Source organism: Mastigoproctus giganteus, chromosome 1 (genome assembly GCF_048544385.1).
Source record: "Mastigoproctus giganteus isolate SK-2022 chromosome 1, ASM4854438v1, whole genome shotgun sequence".
In the NCBI taxonomy this organism is placed as follows: Eukaryota; Metazoa; Arthropoda; class Arachnida; order Uropygi; family Thelyphonidae; genus Mastigoproctus; species Mastigoproctus giganteus.
In genome coordinates this window covers 270,127,105-270,146,811 of record NC_143575.1, presented here as the reverse complement: position 1 = coordinate 270,146,811, position 19,707 = coordinate 270,127,105, and the positions used below count along the sequence as shown (strand labels likewise).

The 19,707-nt window shown below is 37.0% G+C and overlaps 1 protein-coding gene across 1 annotated transcript in view; it reads left to right on the top strand.

Moving 5' to 3' along the window:
• Cul4 (cullin 4) overlaps positions 1 to 19,707 on the top strand; it is a 252,454-nt gene that overhangs the window by 167,370 nt on the left and 65,377 nt on the right. The window contains exons 12-14 of the mRNA XM_090386353.1: positions 12,954 to 13,150; positions 14,252 to 14,254; positions 17,466 to 17,687. Of these exons, the coding sequence (XP_090242479.1) occupies positions 12,954 to 13,150; positions 14,252 to 14,254; positions 17,466 to 17,687 (422 nt within the window). The remainder of the gene's footprint in view (positions 1 to 12,953; positions 13,151 to 14,251; positions 14,255 to 17,465; positions 17,688 to 19,707) is intronic.

Here is a 19,707-nt window from a genome sequence, read left to right as displayed (position 1 = left end):
TTACATATAGCCAGATAACCCTAACATTTGCACTACGTATTTTGCCTATTTGGCATCTAGAATTTATTAGGAATTAGCCATTCCTGTATTTCATTATCAATATATCTGTACTGGCTCTTCTTACCATACCAGGATCCCTTTCTTATAGGGTCGGGAAGTTACGCTCCCGGTAATATCTGACGTATAATTGTGTAAACGCTTTTCCTTTGCTTTTTACCTTTATCCATCTTTTGCCTTTTTTCATACCTCATGAACTATTAGAATAATTCGAGGGGGATTGAGGTACTATCACTTTAACTAGTCTTCTCTCTGTTCTCCTTTTGTTAGCTTATTTAGCTCTTCAAATAGGCCTCTGGGGTTGGGTATATTCATACTATAATTTTTAGTGTTTCTCACCAACCATTGAAGTAAAAACGGAAACCAAAATCTTAAAAAGTTTGTTTAAGTTTACGATAAATTTACAGTAGATCAAACAAAATACGATTATACAAAATGTTACTGATGATAAAATACTGAATTGATAAAATAAAACAAATGTAATTTACAGTGAATATACAAATAAAATAATAATAAAATACTGAATTAAAATGCAATAAAATATACTAGATTAAAAGCGCTAAAATAACTGAAGCTTTCAAGAAGAAGGCAGAAGCCTTCTTCCTCAACAGTGTACTTCTATACTGCTGTGCCTCATTAAATACCAGCAGGTTCACGGTGCATCTCACATAAACGTGTACTGTTCCCGTACATGTTGGAACCGGAAGTGGCTTGGAAGCGTTCCAGGCGAAAACGTTCATCCCCTCCAAGGATTACCGCCTCAAAGAGGGGATGAATGCGTGTACCCCTGTCTCTATTTATATTGTTCCCAATAGAACTAATTCGTAGGCTCTCGAGCCACTTGCGGTCCCAAAATCTATGCGTCCGATCAGTGATGACTGCTTCGTCCGGGGAGATATGATGTTGCTTCTCCCAAAAATGTTCAGCTATGGCGGATTTACCGTAATCCGCATTTCTTATCGCGTTTGTGTGCTCCCCCAGACGATCTTTGAGGCGTCATTTTGTTTCCCCCACATAACACTCCCCACAATCCGGGCGCTTGATGCTATATACGACCCCACTTATATTTTCGTGTGAGATGGGGTCTTTCACCTGTGACACGACCGTGTGCAGCTTCCGACCTGGGAGCTGCACACAGCGCATCTGGTAATTCCTTAGTATACGAGCTATATGCTCGGTTAAACCCGGATAGTAGGGAACGTATGCGGTGGCTATCAGTGTGAAAGGCTCACGTCTGCTCTGCCCACCACTAATGTATTTCTCTATGATCCTCTGGGGGTACCCACACTTCAAAAGATCCGCCGTAGCACGCTCATACTCTATTTTTCTGTCCTCTGAGGTACTACAATGCGATTTTGCCCTATTTACTAGTGTAGATCGTCACTAGTAGCTTCAGTTATTTTAGCGTTTCAGTTAATATTGTATTTGTATATTCACTGTAAATTACATTTGTATTATTTTATCAATTCAGTATTTTATTATCAGTAACATTTTGTATAATCGTATTTTGTTTGATCTACTGTAAATTTATCGTAAACTTAAACAAACTTTTTAAGATTTTGGTTTCCGTTTTTACTTCAATGGTTGGTGAGAAACACTAAAAATTATAGTATAGCTTATTTAGCTTATCAAGTTTGCAGATTATTGGTTCTCAACTCAACTTTGCTTATTTACTATTTTGCCTTAGCTATCGGTCGGGCTAAATGTCATCCAGCCTGTATTCTACAAAATTACAACTAAGCTACTTAATATTAGCATTAGCATTAGTAGAGGCATTTGATGCAAGAAAGCAAGCTTATGCAGCATCAGCTAAAAAAAAAAAAAAAAAAAACCCCACTTCACCCCTCTGTTCGTTCAAAATACCTGTCTAGCTGAGCCTTAAACCTATTTAGGCTATCAACCTCCACGACAAGGGATGGAAGTCTGTTCCACCAACCAACCACCCGCTGGCTAAAGGCAAATTTCCGCACGTCTATCCTACATCTGTCTTTCCTCAATTTGAATTTATACCCTCTCAGGTGATTATTCTGAGCTAGAGGAAGAATCCCATCAGCATTGAGCATGCTCAAACCATTCAAGGCTTTATACACCTCTATCAGATCACCTCGCTGGTGCCTAGTTTCCAGACACTGTAATTTGCAAAACTTAAGCCTTTCTTCGTAAGAGCACCCCTTTGTTCCATTCACTAATCTTGTTGCCCTTCTCTGTACTCGTTCCAGCAGCTCTACATCCTTCTTGAAATGAGGCCTCCAGACCTGTATACAGTACCCTAGGTGTGGCCTGACCATTGCCTTATACAAGGGAATATTATTATTATTATTATTATTATTAGCCATATGGTGCAAGAAAGCCTGAGGCTTATGCTGCACCAGCCAAAAAAAATTCCCAAGTACCCTGAGAGAGAGAGAGAGAGAGAGAGAGAGAGAGAGAGAGAGAGAGAGAGAGAGAGAGAGAGAGAGAGAGAGAGAGAGAGAGAGAGAGAGAATTAATTAGAAAGGAATCACCAAGAAAGAGAAGAATGATGATATCCAGCTCAGGACCCTGTGTGTGCCAAGCCCATACTCACCAGATGTAAGCCCCTGGGGTTAAATAATCACCTCCTTATCTCTGCTGGAAAAATTCCTGTATATCATTGACAATACTCCATGAGCTACTCTTGCTGCCCGTCTGCACTGCTCAGAGAACTTCATATCTGCCTGCACAACCACCCCCAAGTCCCTTTCATTCTCTACCACTGTCAGTGTAGTACCACAGAGTTGATACGTTGCTCTGGGGTTGCTGTTTCCCATGTGTAGTACTTTACATTTGTCAATGTTAAACTTCATTTGCCACCTCTCAGCCCATCTGCTCAACCTTTCCAGATCCTGTTGCAGCAGCATAGTGTCAGTAGTGTCCTTGACAACCCTGCCAACCTTTGTATCATCTGCAAACTTGGACATTAAGCTTGATATACCATCATCAATATCATTTATAAATACAGAAAACAATAATGGACCCAACACTGAGCCCTGAGGGACTCCACTAATAACATTAGTCCACGATGAGCAGTGTCCATTGATTACCACTCTTTGTCTTCTCCCCCTCAACCACCCCTTTATCCATAGCAGCAATTTGCCTCCAATGTCACACTGCTCCAATTTGTGTAGCAGTCTTTCATGGGCAACAGTATCAAAAGCCTTTCTAAGATCCAAGTATATAATATCAAAGCTATTCCCTGCATCCAGTTCTTTTGTGACTGCATCATAGTATCCAGTCAAATTGGTCAGGCAAGACTTCCCCTTAACAAAACCATGCTGTGTCCCAGCTATACCATATTTAGGTATAAATATTTATACCTAAACATGGGTATTATGGAATGCTTTTGGGCCCAGATATACAGGCAGATGACAACAGAAACTGATAGCTCAGCCATTTATGGGGGCTGTATTTTGTAAGGGTTTACTTTGCAAGGGCCCTTAATAAAGTCCCTTGCAAAGAACGTTTCCCATGGACGGCTTATTAATATAGTTTATTGAATTTATTATGTTTAACCGCTGTTGCCTAGGGTCCGGTTGGCTATTGGATTGCATCGATTTTTAAACAACAGGAAGACTGCTACATATTAACATTATTTAAATACTATATATATATATATATATATATATATATATATATATATATATAGATATATAAAAGTTGTATTAATATGTTGAATTAAGTATGCATAAATGGATGTGAAAGTTACACAATGTGCCAGTAACTAGAAAGGTGAGGAAAGTAGAAAAAGAAGATTTGTGAAAGGTAAAAGAATGTTAATATCCTATGATGAATGGTTATGATGAATTAAGAAAATTATGGGCTGAATTACTAAGCCAATGTAAAGTCGGGGAACTGTAAAGTAAAAGTAGTACATCAAAATACTAATAAAATGAAAATGGTATAGTTGTCATAAGATATAGGGGGGGAACATTTTTAGTAAATGGTCTAATATAGGTAATGCAAAAATGCTTGATCTGATGTCAGCTGAAATAAATATTGATACATGATCAGGTATTTCATCAAGGGACTACACCTGACCATGTATCAGGAATCTTAGTTTAATGCTGCTTTGCACTTTTAGGTGCATCTGTCATACCTGATTTATTAATCTTGCATATATATATATATATAACTGATAATAAATATAAAATTAAAATCAAATTAAAACATATGCCAGTAGTATGGCAAAACTATAGAGCAAAAATTTAACATAAAAATTAAATCAACAGGGAGGGGGAAAGTAAAGGTAAATTTTCTTAATGTCATTATTCAAACATATATATATATATATATATATATATATAATATTCATAAAAATAATCAGGTTACTGAATGACATAGTAATCAAGCAAAGTATTAAAACAAAATTATTAAACTGTGTCATGGATCCTGTGTACTACTAGTTACAGTAGAGAAACCCTGGCGACCATAATGAAATATAGTAGTAGTAGTAGTAGTGGCACATGATGCAAGAAAGCAAGTGTAGAAGCTTATGCAGCATCAGCCAAAAAAAAAAAAAATCACACCATTCCCTCCAAATGCCTGTCCAGTTCCTCCTTAAATTTATTTAACCTATCAACTTCCACAACGACAGACGGAAGTTTGTTCCAGCAGTTAACCACCCGCTGGCTAAAGGCAAATTTCCGCACATCTATTCTACATCTGTCCTTTCTTAATTTGAACTTATGTCCCCGTAGGTTGGTAATCTGAACAAGTGGAAGGATCCCATCAGAATTCAGCGTGCTCAACCCATTCAAGGCCTTATAGACCTCAATCAGATCACCGCGCAGGTGCCTAGTCTCCAGCCACTGCAATTTGCAGAACTTAAGCCTCTCTTGGTAAGAGAATCCCTTCATTCCCCTCACCAATCGTGTTGCTCTTCTCTGTACACGCTCAAGCAAATCTACATCCTTCCTAAAATGAGGCCTCCAGACCTGTACGCAGTACTCAAGGCGTGGCCTGACCATTGCCTTATACAGAGGGACAATCACCTCCCTTTTCCCTGCTAGCAAAATTCCTATATATCATTGACAAAACCCCATGACCCGCCCTAGCAGCCTGTCTGCACTGCTCAGAAAACTTCATATCTGACTGCACAATTACTCCCAGGTCTTTTTCATTTTCTACCACCTTAAGTGTAGTACCACACAGTTGGTACGTTTCTCTGGGGTTACTTCTACCCATATGCAGTACTTTGCATTTGTCAAGGTTGAACTTCAGTTGCCACTTCTTAGCCCATCTGCCCAAATTATCTAGATCCTGTTGCAGTAGCACACTGCCATTACTGTCATTAACAACCCTGCCAACCTTTGTGTCATCTGCAAACTTCGACATTAAGCCTGATATACCTTCATCAATATCATTGATAAATACACAAAACAACAGTGGACCCAACACCGAACCCTGTGGGACTCCACTAATAACATTAGTCCACGAAGAGCAGCACCCATTGATTACCACCCTCTGTCTTCTCGCACTTAACCATCCTTTTATCCATTGTAGCAACTTACCCTTAATACCATTCTGCTCCAATTTGTACAATAGTCTTCCATGCGCAACAGTGTCAAAAGCTTTCCTGAAATCCAAGTATATGATATCAAAATTATTTTTTGCATCCAGTTCCTTTGTGACCACATCATAATAACCAATCAAATTTGTCAGACAAGACTTTCCCTTAACAAACCCATGCTGTGTTTGAATTATTGCTGCAGTCTTGTCTAGATGATCCTGCAATGCATCTTTAACCAGCGACTCCATTATTTTACCCGGAACAGAAGTTAAACTAACTGGTCTGTAATTACTCGTGTCACCCTTCGATCCACCTTTGTGAATTGGGGACACATTTGCACATCTCCAGTCCGTGGGAACGTCCCCTGAGTCCAAGGATGCTCTCATAATTATGGCTAAGGGTTTGCTTAGTTGCTTTGCCGCCTCCTTTAAAATAACTGGATAGATCCCATCCACCCCAGGTGCCTTTCTTATGTTTAACTTCAACAATTTCTCCTCCACTTTGCTCTCAGTTATTACAAAATCATTAAGTATCTTGCTACAATTTGATAACCTTCTTCCATTTTCAAATTGTAATAATTCCTCACGTGTGAATGTAGATGCAAAATACTCATTCAGTTTGTTTGCTATCTGAGCAGGATCATCAACAGTCAAACCATCGATGTCAAGTGGACCAATCATATTCATCCCCTTCCTTTTAGAGTTTATATAAGTAAAGAAATCCTTGCTGTTTTTCTTAGCATCTTTTGCCAAAGATTTCTCGTAATCCGCCTTCGCCTGCCGAACCTCCTTTGTGACCTGATTACAGACTAGCTTATATCTGCCACAGGCTTCTGCGTCACCTGATAATTTATATGCATCCCATGCATTTTTCTTCTCTGTCACGAGTCTCATTAGTTCATTTGATAACCATTTAGGCCTAAACCTTGAACGATATTTCTTAATCGGTATATAAAGTCTAGTAGCTTCCACGATTAATTCTTTGAATGCTTCCCACTTAGAATTTACTGTTTGTAACATCGTCAGTTGATCCCACTGTACAGAATTTAAAAACTGTCTGAGACCACTGTACTCCCCTTTACGGAAGCAAAAACCCTTTCCTTTACCCCTGACGGTAGTTACCTCTTTGAGTAAATCCCACTTCAGCACACTGTGATCACTGCCACCTAGTGGTTCCTTTATCTGCAAATTCTTAATACACGAATGATCACTGCTGATAACCAGATCAAGAGTGTTACTTTCTCTGGTTGCCTCTCGAACATGCTGCTGCAGAAAACAATCATCCAATAAATCCACAAAAGTCTGACTAGTGTGTGAGTGACCAACCCACAAGTTCCAGTCAATATCTGGGAAGTTAAAATCCCCCATTATAAGACATTCTGATTTACTGGCCCACTCTATTTCTCTGTACAATTGTTCATTGTACTCATTCAAGTCATTAGGCCTATAACACACTCCTACTCTTATTTTTCCTTTCGCAGTGCTTATCTCACACCAAACTGACTCAACAGAGCACTGTTCATCTATACTTACTGGGTGCACTTCCTTTGATTTTATTTTTTTCTTAATTAACAGCATAACACCCCCTCCCTTTCTGTCCTGTCTATCCTTTCTGTACACATTGTACTCCACAAATTCCAGTTCTGCATTCCTTATATCTTTGTGACACCACGTCTCTGCTATCCCAACAATATCCGCCTTTGATGTCTTGACCAACACTTCAAATTCATCAAATTTATTTACTATACTTCTAGCATTGGTATACATGCAAGCATACATGCTCCTATGCCTATTCCTTGTTACCCTAACACATCCCATATACCCAACTATTCCATGATGACTGCCATCCGTCCCTGAAACCCCCAACACCCCTCGCTACAGGTCGCTTCTTATTCTAATAGAAGTTGTGCAAGAATCACCTTCACCTCTGCCTGCGGTTACTGTTAAACTATTAGTCTTTGTATCCCCCCCAGACTAGCAGTTTTCCGACCCACCTAACACTGCCTCGATAGCATCAGCAAATATTCTTGCACCCTTTCTATTTAAGTGTATCCCATCCCTGTAGAAGCAATCTCTCCTGTTAACAAGTACAGTCCAGGCTGAAAAAAATTCTACCCCTTGAGCCTTGCACAATCTTTCCAGGGCCGAATTGATCGACAAGGCTCTCATCATATACTCCCTCCTATCGTGTCTGGGCAGAATTGCAGACACTTTCAAATTCAACCCTATTTCACGGCTTTTTTTCAACAGTGACCTGTACTTGTTGAGTAATTCCGCCGGTCTCCTACTCTTAATATCATTAGTGCCAACGTGTACAACTATATCACCTTTTGTGCCCTTGAAAGATGATATCCGCTCTACAACGTCATCAACCTTTGCCCCTGGCAGACATACCCTGGTCCTGTTCCTCCTATCCTTTTTACATAGCATGTTCCCCGTTTCCCTGACAATAGAGTCACCAACAACTACTAGTTCCTGTGGGACCAGCGCATTCTGCCTTAGGGGTTGCCGCTGTGTTGCGTGATGACCAAGTGCAAGCTCTGGCGTTGATGTGGGCAGCTGAGAGCCTGATGGGCCCCTCAATTTAGATCTTTCGAGGGCATCCAACCTGTCCTTCAAACTCTCATATAGGCCCATAACAACGCTGAGTTGTCGCCTGATTTCCTTACACTCCTTACATCGCGCACACACAAAGACATCCCCCATGGCAATATCATGTTCCGTTCCAGAGAGTTCGGCAAACATTTCACAAGTTGCACATTTTTTTAGGCTGTGATGCGTTGGAGAATTGCCCCCCTCAGTTCTCCCCCGAGTCACAGCACTCCTGCCACTTTGTGCCCGTTGCTTTGCTGCTCTAGTCTGGGGCATGGTAGTTTAAATTAATAAAATCAATAAATTAAATGTCAATAGTATTTGAATAGAAACTATTAAATAGAAACAGTGAAGCGTATTACTATATAATTATGCGTTAGAGCTACCTAGCTACCTCAATTAAAAAATTTGAATTCCATACCACTATATCCAAAAACAATGGCTACAAAAATGGAACGAAATAACGGTTTTACCTGTCGTAAGTAAAATCCACAAAAACTCTTTATCTAGATTAAAAATAAAAAATAACCAGCGTAACTATAACTATATGACTACGTATTAAGTACAATATAAAATAACAATCATGTAAATAAAAGGCAAACACTTATCGTTTTTGCGGAGCCTGTAACTGACAGCTGTAATTTTTAAAGAGCCAAAGAGCCATATAGCCAAATGTTTAAAGAGCCATATTTAAAGAGCCATATAGCCAAATGTTTATATTCAGTGTGTATAGGGAAGAGATGCTGACATCAATTGTAATTACCATGGAAAAATTGAGAAGGCATGTAAGGTGAAGGAGATAACCTGAAATAAATTGATTAACATAAAAATAAAAATAATAACAATGTTACCTAAAGTAGTGGGTCCTAGGGCTTTAACTACTTCTTCAAAGGGTCAGCAGCCAAAACTGTAGGAGCCACCACAATAAGCAGGGTCTCTGTTTCTGTTATGATGTATACATGCGAAATGTATAAATCATAGCCAACCTGACAGAGACCAAAAAGAAAGGAATAAAATTTTAACTTAAAGGAAAAAAAAAAGGCTAAAATAATGCCAATAAAAATCTTTATTAAAACAAAAAGAAGAATAAAAATTCACACATAAAGTAGTTTTGTGGGATGAGAAAGCCAATAGTAGAAGTTATAACTGGAGCTAAGTGATTTTGTTATAATTGAGAAGAAATTGGAAGAGAAATTGCTGTAGCCAAAAACTACTGGGGCTGATGGGATCGATCCCATTATATTAAAAGAAGCAGTAAAAGAGATAAGCAAACTTTTGGCCATAATTATGAGAGCCTTCTTGAATTCATGGGAAGTTCCTATAGATTGGAGATGGGCAAAAACCTCTCCTGTTCACAAAGTAGAATCAAATGGTGATGTGAGCAATTATAGATTGTAAGCATCCATCACTCCAGAAGTTGTTGACAGTGTGCATGATTTGGTGATGATTGATTGACTAGTGAAGTTGGGTACATTGACAGTATCTTCGACATCTCCTCTGAATGTGTGTACCACATAATAACAGGTTCTCACTATGAAAAAAAAAAAAAGTGTCAGCATGGTGGGTCTCAGTGTTGTTGATAGTAGATAAAAAGCACAGGAGTTGTCAAATCAAGTGAACATTTGCATCATTTTTAAGCAGGTCTAGCAAATTTCTTTGCAAGGTTTGTGATCATGGATGAGACGTGGGTCCATCACTTTCGGCCGGAGACTAAGGAGCAATCCAAAACAGTGGAAACAGCTATTCTTCTTCTCCAAAGAAAACAGTCAGTTCCTTCTGCTGATAAGCTTATGCCATTGGTTTTTTGGGACTGATGGAGTGTTGCTAGTGGATTACCTTCAGAAAGGCCAGATAGTCACAGGGGCATATTATGCAGATCTGGTTAGGCATTTGCATGAAAACATCAAAGACAAACCAAGGAAAACTCAGAGGATTCTTGTTCCACAGGACAACATGCCTGCTCACAAGTGCAGCTTTGAACTCATCGACTTTCACCTATTTCCTAATTTGAAAAAAATATTTGGCTGACCCTCATTTTCTCCACCAACAGTGATGTCATTGCTGCCATGGATTGCATTCCTGGAGAGACAAGAGAACTTTCTTTGCAGCTGAAATCAATGCATTGTACCATCAGTGGTAAAAGGAACATTATCAGATTTGAGCTGTGGCCAATTAAGATACATCAACTTCTGTGTAGATTACTCAGCTATGTCACTGAAGTTATTTTTATAGTGTTGAAATCCTTTATTCTCCATCCTACCTTAAACTCATGGTTTTCCAAAATTGTACTAAGGTTGTTCACCCTAACAGCATTTCATGGATTGGCACCATGAAGGGTTTCCTTCTGATGAGAAGCTTCCTGGTGCAGAATAACCCCAGTTGTGTTTGTGCCAATAAAATCAAATCTGATGAGAATGGCACTGTTACTTACCAGAGTGATAAAATCAATATTTAGAGACAAAGAAAGGTTGACATTCAGTCATTACTTTCAAAAGAGTAAATCCATTATTTAATATTATGCTTCCTCACTATTAAAATTTCACAATCACTTAAAGGCCAAACATTATAATAAACACTCCAGAAAGATCCTCTTCCTACACAACATCCTTAAACCACAACATAGTGGTTTTACCACTTGCCACTCATTTGGAGAGATCTGGGTTTGATACCCATCCATGACTGGAGGAATTTCTAAAATCCTTTTGAGTCAAGTCTGTAGTTTGCTAATCTCTGGTGGAGGGAGTCGAGTTTCCCCCTGTGAGTTAATTTAGGTTTTTCAGCTAACAGTGTACACAGTATGGTGTAAGTTCCTGATGCACCTGAAAACAAACAAACAATACCCCTTATTAGGCAGTCACTGACTTAGGTTATATTTTGTTGTTATCTCCATCCCCCTAAATGTGCTTCCCTTTTTTCCTTCACTGAAAAAACATTTGAAAGGCTAACATGACAAATAATAATATTTTCTGTGTGTTTAAGAAGTAGCTAGGGGCTAAGACAGAGGGTCCTATGTAAGGGGCCTAGAAAAAATGAAGCATTGCATCATTGTAGCCTTTACAAGGAAACCATTAGCATTGCATGTCAAACTTCATCTGAAATTTTTCTCATTTATAGATCATATCAAGTAATTGCCTCTAATGCAGATTGTTAGAGGCCGGTACCAGCTGCAAGTATTGTATTCAAAAAATAATGTCCAAATTTAAATTTCTGTTAGGGGTTTACTATAAAACTCCAGTAATGGCTACTGTCGAGAGAACTTTTTGAAGGGGTTGCTGATCTTTCTTATATGACTCATACAACTCATGTTCTAGTTTTACAAAGAAAAAATTCTTTTTCATCATGGATAAACTTTAATGCTTCTTGCCTCTTATTCAACCAGAATTTTTTGTACAGTTCTCTCTCTCTCTCTCTCTCTCTCTCTCTCTCTCTCTCTCTCTCTCTCTCTGTGTTTTCAAATGAGATAGAGCTTTCAAACTTTTTTTTGACTTGGATGGAATTTAACTGATTGGTACATCCTCATCAAGTGGCTGATTGGCATCTGCAGAGCTTTTATATTTTCTTTCTAGAATGTGAAGTGTGTTAGTGCTTTCCAAAACTAAAACTGTAGTCAGCACTTATCATGAGTGCCAAAAATGTCCAACTCCCCCCACCCCAAGATCTTTCATAACATTCTGCAATAAAAAGTTGTTCTCATGAATTTCTGTGCAGTCTTGTGTATTCTTTTAGAATATTTCTTGTCCTGTGCAGCAAGTATTGTGCTCTTCATACATTATATTTGTTCAGTTTCACAATCAGGTCATACATGTGATGGTCATCTGAATTTGTTATGGACTGTCTCTTATCTTGTGGTATTTGTACACTTGCGTTATGAGTTGCAAATGTTTATAGGATTCCAAATATCACATGAGGAGTATATACTGTATATCAGGAATAGGGAGCAGATACAGAGACTTAAATGTGAGTCATCTGAAAGGTATTTTCAAAGAGAGCAGCCTCTTGTGGTTGTATTTTTTTTTAAGTCTGCTTATTATTTTCCATTGCCCTCACACTTGTGACATACATGCAGTTCTCCTAATACAAACTCTTCTCTAGAGTGGCTATTACAGTTGTTGTTTCATAGTGCATTACTGTGAGAAATTCAAATTTACTTTTCTTTTATTTTTTCCTTTTTTCTTGGATACTTGCAGTTGGCATTAGCAAATAAAATCTTGAATAGAAGTTACTTGACATGATCTGCAACTCAGCAAAATTTCATATTAGATAGCATAATAACATTAATGTTCTCTTGTTACATTTTTCTTATGGTTAGGTTTTTTAAATATACAATCATCTTGTTGCTTCCATTTTCCCCTCCACTTGAGACATTTTTTGCAAGTCTCCACTTTCAGATCTACACAGTGGCCATTACAGTTGCAGTTTCACAGAGTAGCACTGTCAGAAATTCAAATTTGGGCAGTTTCTTTGGATACTTGCAGTTAGTATTAGCAAGATAAAACCTTGAATAGAATATTATTTTAGCAAAATATCATATGAGATTTTAGCATAATAAAATTAAAAGGCTGTCTTGTTAGAGTTAGCTGCATTGAATAAAAGTTGATTCAGTTCCAGATAGCTCTTCTTTCTGAAACCAGAAACTTTTCAAATACTCCGCTTACATATGTAGTAAGTTCTCTGCTGCTTGGATCAACCTGTTTTAAAACATATTTTCTTTTATGATTAATTCATTATACCCTTTTCCAGATTGTTTTATTTTTTATTAATTTATTTTTTTAACTTAGGAAAGGATGTGTTTGAAGCATTTTACAAGAAAGACCTAGCAAAAAGGTTATTAGTTGGTAAGAGTGCTTCTGTTGATGCTGAGAAATCAATGCTATCAAAGTTGAAACAGGAGTGTGGTGCTGCTTTTACCAGCAAATTAGAGGGTATGTTCAAAGATATGGAATTATCAAAAGAACTTATGCTTGCATTTAAACAGGTATGTTAATAATTCCCTTTTAAAATTTAAAATCACAATTCTTATCATAATACTGATTAGCTTTATTTTTTGAAAAATACATTGTCTGCAATAATACAATTTATTTCAATAACGCACAATTTTCCTAGAACAGCAAAGCTTTGGGAGAATACCAGTTTTCTTGCAAGAGGTTACAGTCAGTAGTAACTTTAGATAATGGTGTTTCTCTGTATAGAGAAATAACTGGTTTAAAAAAATAGGACGATAAACCATATTTTTAATGAGGGAGATGAAAGGCATTCTTTATCATACAGGTAATTGGAACTATGGGATAACTACACTTTTGCATGCATCAAGAATATATTTCTGTAACTAATCTACATTTAAAATTTTGAATAAGACAGCCTTGATTTCTCTCTTGAAATTTCCATCAAAGAATACTCTGTCAGTGAATTCCCTTCTACTTTATCCAAAAAAATAGTGTGACATATGCAGTGTGATTGAGTAGAGAGAAGCCCACATTTTGTGGCCCTTTAACATAACATAATTAATATTGAAGTATCTTTACTTTTCCTTAACTAAAATTCTTACTTTTCCTTAAAATTCTACTTTTACTTAATTAAAATTCCAAATTCTATTTTTTCTGGCCATCATAACTTGTATTGTAAAAAAAGTATTGAAAGACAAGGCCATTATCTGCATATTATCTGCCACTTAATGGCCTTTAGCTGCCATTGCACCGTAAAACCTCCAACAGCAGCATCTGCCACTCTCTCCCCCCACCCCCCACTCAGACAAATCTAAAAGTGGTAAAAGAGCCTGCAGTTTAACTCATCCTTTCAAATTAAAAAAACTGTTTAATTGTTCTGTCAACAATATTTTTTTCCAATTAAAGTTCAATTAGAAGTGAAAATATTTTTAACTTAATATTCATTTATTTAAAAAAAAAGCATTTCTATTTTTATTTTATTCCAGACCATATTTAGCTTTAGTATTATTATTATTATTTTGAGTCCTTTAAATATTTAAACATGTTTATAATTTTGTATCCACATTTTTAAAGGCTCAACTTCTGAACCTAGCACAAAATATAAAATCTGATTCCTAATATTGCTCTCGTAGCATGTATTACTTTTTTTATTTTCCTTTTCTTTTATTCTCCCTTTAATTTTACTGTGCTAACAATTGTTGTGTGGTCTTCCACTCATCTGACACTAATAAATGCCTTGCATTGGTTTGAGATGAATGCTACTTTGAAAGCCAAAACTAGCCATATACAAAGTACCTACAAAGTGTTTCAAAAATTAAAGGATGAGATTTAAATTTTATAACAGGTGCATTTACTACAAATACTACAGAATTTTCTTGTTGCAGAAATACTACAAAGTATTTCTGCAACAAGAAGAATTAGTATTAGCTTTATAGTGCAAGAAAGTCATAGGCCAGTCATTAGCCCTATGTCATTAGCTCCCAGTCATTAGCTCCTACTCTCAACTTGATTTTCCCAGTGCTTTTATCACACCAAACTGACTCAATACTGCACAGTCCACCCATGTCAACTGGATGCTCTTCCTTAGATTTCATGTGTTTCTTAAATAACAGCATCACCCATTCTCCCCTTTTATCCTGTCTATCCTTCCTGTACACATTGTACTCCCCAAATTCCAATTCTGCTCTGCTTATATCTGTGTGGCACCATGACTCTGATATCCCAACAGTATCTGCTTTTGATATCTTGACCAGCATTCAAATTCATCAAATTTATTTACTATCGTCCTAGCATTGGTGTACATGCAAATATACATACACCTATTCCTACTCTTAGTTACCCTAACCCAACCCATGTATTTACTTGTTCTGTGATGACTCCCAGCAGCCCTTGAAATCTCCAATACCTCACTTTCCAGGCTGCTTCCATTTTCAATAGAAGCACCAAAGTAAATAGAAGCAGTGCAAGAATCACTTTCTCCTCTGCTTGTGGCTACCATTAATCTATTAGTCTGTGAATCCCCCCCCCCTAAAGCTAGCAGTTTTCCAACACATTAACACTGTCTTACTGGAATCAGCAAATATTCGTGCACCCTTTCTATTTAAGAGCATCCCTGTAAAAGCAGTCTCTCCTGTTAGCAAGCACAGACCACACTGAGAAAAATTCTACCCCATGAGCCTTGTGCAATCTCTCCAGCACCAAATAGATTGACAAGGCTCTCATTATATACTCCCTCCTATTGTGTCTGGGCAGAATTGAAGACACTTTCAAATTTAACCCTAACTCACTACTCTTTTTCAACATTGACCTGTACTTGTTAAGTAAGTCCGCAGATCTCCTATCCTTAATGTCATTAGTGCCAACGTGTACAACAATATCACCCTTTGCGCCCTTAAAAGATATCTGCTCTATGTCATAAACCTTTGCCCCTGGCAGACATACCCTGGTCCTATTCCACCTATCCTTTTTGCACAATATATTTCCTGTCTCCCTGACAGTAGAGTCACTGACAATAACTAGCTCCTGTGGGACCAGCGCATTCTGTCCTGAAGGTTGCTGCTGTGTTGCCTGATGATCAAGCACAAGCCCTGGCATTGATGTGGGCATCTGAGAGCTTGATAGATTCCCCAATTTAAGTCTTTATGAACATGGCATCTATCATGTTCATAAAGGCCCATAACAAAGCTGAGTTGGCACCTAACTTCTTCACACTGCTTACATTGAGCACACACAAAGCATGAAAGTTACAGGAAAATGGGATGCAGAATGCTAATCAAGCTTTATTACTTGCACTCTCACCTGCTTTTCAGACCACACTAGGCAATATTAGTGAAGAGTACAGCAAGAAATTTTACTAGGATATATACAGACAGTGAAGAAGAGGTACCAAGGAAGGTGGGGTAAAGGGTGCCTCCATAGCCAGGTGGGCAGGAGTGGCAGTGCGTAGCACACGCTTCTTGATTAAACCGGGGTTCGAGCCCGTCACCACCAAATACGGAGGATGTAGAAAGGTCAGGGAATGACCAGCGCATTATCCCCTGAGCAATATGGCCTTAGTTGCTAATGCTCCTAAAAAAAAAAAAAAAAAAAAAAAAAAACAAATGACACAAATGGGGTAAAGAGTAACCATGATGGGCAACTATATTTGGTTCTTGGTTTGGGATGATTGCACTGACCACAAAAGAAAGGACAAAATGTACATTTTCAACAAAAATTTTTTGATTAACCCAAAGAGTGCTTCTACTTTTTAATTTGTGATTTTTTTTTAAGATTTCTTTACTGTAGCAAAGATTAATACTTTATTCTGTACAGAAGTTAAAATATTATTAATAAATCCTGTATAGTAATTATTGCATATTTCATCTTCTTTCATTTCTGAGCAAGCCACTAATGTTCTGCAAAAACTAAGTTCACGTAGAACAGTGGTTCCTAGCCGATGGTTTGTGAACTCTTGGGGGTTCGCGACAGTGTTTCGGGGATTTGTACTAAAAAGTCTATCATGGCATCTATTTAGATTAAACTACAAAATAGTTTATTAATTTATGCGATTCAGTTCAAAATTTATATTTAGTTGTGGTTTGGGTCACGCACCCTTACATAGCAAGCATGTGCGACAGGATGTTAGTGGTGGAGATTGGGTGCGAATGTGCCGGTATATATCACACTGTTCAGCTGTGGTAAAAGGGTTATAAAAAATTATAACTAATAATAAACAAAGATAGGATAAAGTAAAATAAAATTAAAGAATTGCCAACGAAAGAAACTACATTTCCCACAATTCTTTATAATTAGTGTACTATCATACAGTAAATATCGTGTTAAATAAATGTTTTCCATACTAAAATTTTTTTTTTCGTTATCAATGACCATTATTATTTATAATATAAAATTATTAATAATTTTAAAATATTATTATGCGATATTGCTTATAAAGTTGTAGTAATGGAAATATGTTATAATAAAAATTCAGAACTATTATTCAGTTTCAGATAAATATAGGCTTAGTGGTTCATGATATATTGAAAGGGGTGCGTGAGCCAAAAAAGGTTGGAACCGCTGATCTAGAATCACCATACCCAAATTCGTAGAAAAATGTCAAGATGTGCAGATAAACAGAACCTTTTGAATTAAAACAACAAAACAGAGTGCATTTGTTTTGTTGTAATGATTTGTAGATAACTCCTAATGATTTCTCTTGATTAATGATTGAGTCTAATGAGTTAGTTGTCTTCATTCTGTTTTTCAAGTTATAATTTATCTATAATTTATCAGATTTTTTCCCTTTTATCTTTGTATTACAAATTAAAATCCTATGTATTACAAACAATATTTCTTTTGCCATTTTAGTACCTACAAAATATCAAGCCCCCAGGTAGTGTAGATATGACAGTAAACATTCTTACTATGGGTTATTGGCCAACATACCAGCCAATGGAGGTTCATCTTCCTACAGAGATGGTCCAGTATCAAGAAATCTTTAAGAAATTCTACCTTGGCAAGCACAGTGGTCGTAAACTTCAATGGCAACCGAATTTGGGCCATTGTCTGCTCCGAGCAGACTTTTCTGCAGTTAGTTTCCCTTTTTTTTTTCCCTTTTCTCTTTCTTTACTAATTATGGATGTGTGTGTGTGTGTGTGTGTGTGTGTGTGTGTGCGCGTGCGCACGCACGCACGCAAGAGAGAGAGAGAGATTTGCTAAATTACAAAATAAGATTTTAGTAATGAATTGATTATTTAGTAGCTATCCCATTCCCTCATCACTATGTAGAAATTCCTGAACCCTTAGTGAGTTTTGTTACATGTGTGCGGGTCTCCTGTAGTGCATTATTGATGGTAACAGGCTCTTTGGAGTGAGATTTTTCATGGAAATTTGAAACATAAATACTTTAAAATATTAACACATTATTTATTTATTGTTTACACATTAATTTAGCTGTTATTTACACATTATTACACACATTATAAATTATTATTACAGCTATTATTACACATCACAAAGAAAAAAAAAAAAAAAAAAAAGCTGACCTACTGTCAGCTTTTTTTTGCTTGGTCTTGATATTGCTAGGTCAAACAACCTAGCAATATCAATAAACTAACAATCTGCATACATACATACATACATGGCATTAGTGAAAAGATAGAAAAGAAGCAAGGAAATGTGGAATCAGCACTTTCTTCAAGGATTTGGTGTCTGTAAAACAGATTTTAAAACATCAATCCTAGTCTCCAGACCTATTTATCAATTAGATTGGTTGTGGAGGCACAAACATAGGAGAGTCTTATAGAAGGCAATTTCAGAATTAAGGAACACAAAAAATATATACAATACAGAAGAATATAAAAATCTGACACTGCTTGCATGCATTCCAATGTGGGGATATATGGCAATTCAACAGTACCAGAATTTTCTTTCCACCGACCAGCAACATAACAGGAGAAAATTCAAGGAAGCATTCTACATAAAATTGTATGAAAGTACATCTGTTAATGGAAAACAAGGAATTGAATTTAATACACAATACTTCAACTTATTTAAAGAGACAGTAAAAGAATACCAAAAAAAACAGGAAAAAATTCTCCAAAAAACAGAACAGCCAATTATTACCCCTTTCCCTGGGGAAACTAGCCAGCCAAACAATCCCCAAAGATCTGAGAATGAAGTTAGGCCATCCACCTCGAGGTTATAATCCAACAAGAATCACTGATACCTGGCAATCTACTATTGGACAATTGATTGAAATCTTTTTATATAAATACCTGTTGAGAGCACCCCTTGCCGGAATGCACAGTAGGAATCAAGACTCAGCAAGTGGGGGGGGGGCTAATAACAGGTAAGACTACATATAATTGTGCTTAACCTTAATTATACATTTAATTGTAACATTAATTGTAAAAATTTTTTAACCTGGTACTTTTTACTTTCCATTTATATAGATAATTCTTACCTGTATTATAAATTAATAATATTGTATAATTAGTAACAGTTATATATGAAATTTTGTAATTTAGCCCACAAATATGGAATATCAGTAGTGATTCTTCATGCATCAAGAATCTGCAGGTAAAGGAACCACTAGGTGGCAGTGATCACAGTGTGCTGAAGTGGGATTTACTCAAAGAGGTAACTACCATCGGGGGTAAAGGGAAGGGTTTTTGCTTTCATAAAGGTGACTATGGTGGTCTGAGACAGTATTTAAATTCTATACAGTGGGACCAACTGATGATGTTACCAACAGAAAATTCAAAATGGGAAGCATTCAAAGAATTAATCTTGGAAGCTACTAGGCTTTTTATACCAACAAAGAAATATTGTTCAAGATTTAGGCCTAAATGGATGTCAGATTAACTAATTAGACATTTGACAGAGAAGGAAATGCATGGGATACATATAAATTAACATATGACACAGAAGCCTATGATAGATATAAGCTGGTCTGTAACCAGGTTATAAAGGCAGTTAGAAAGCAAAGGCAGATGACGAGAAATCTTCGGCAAAAGGATGCAAAGAAAAACAGCAAAGAGTTCTTTACTTATGTAAACTCTAGAAGGAAGGGGATGAATTAGATTGGTCCACTTGATATCGATGGTTC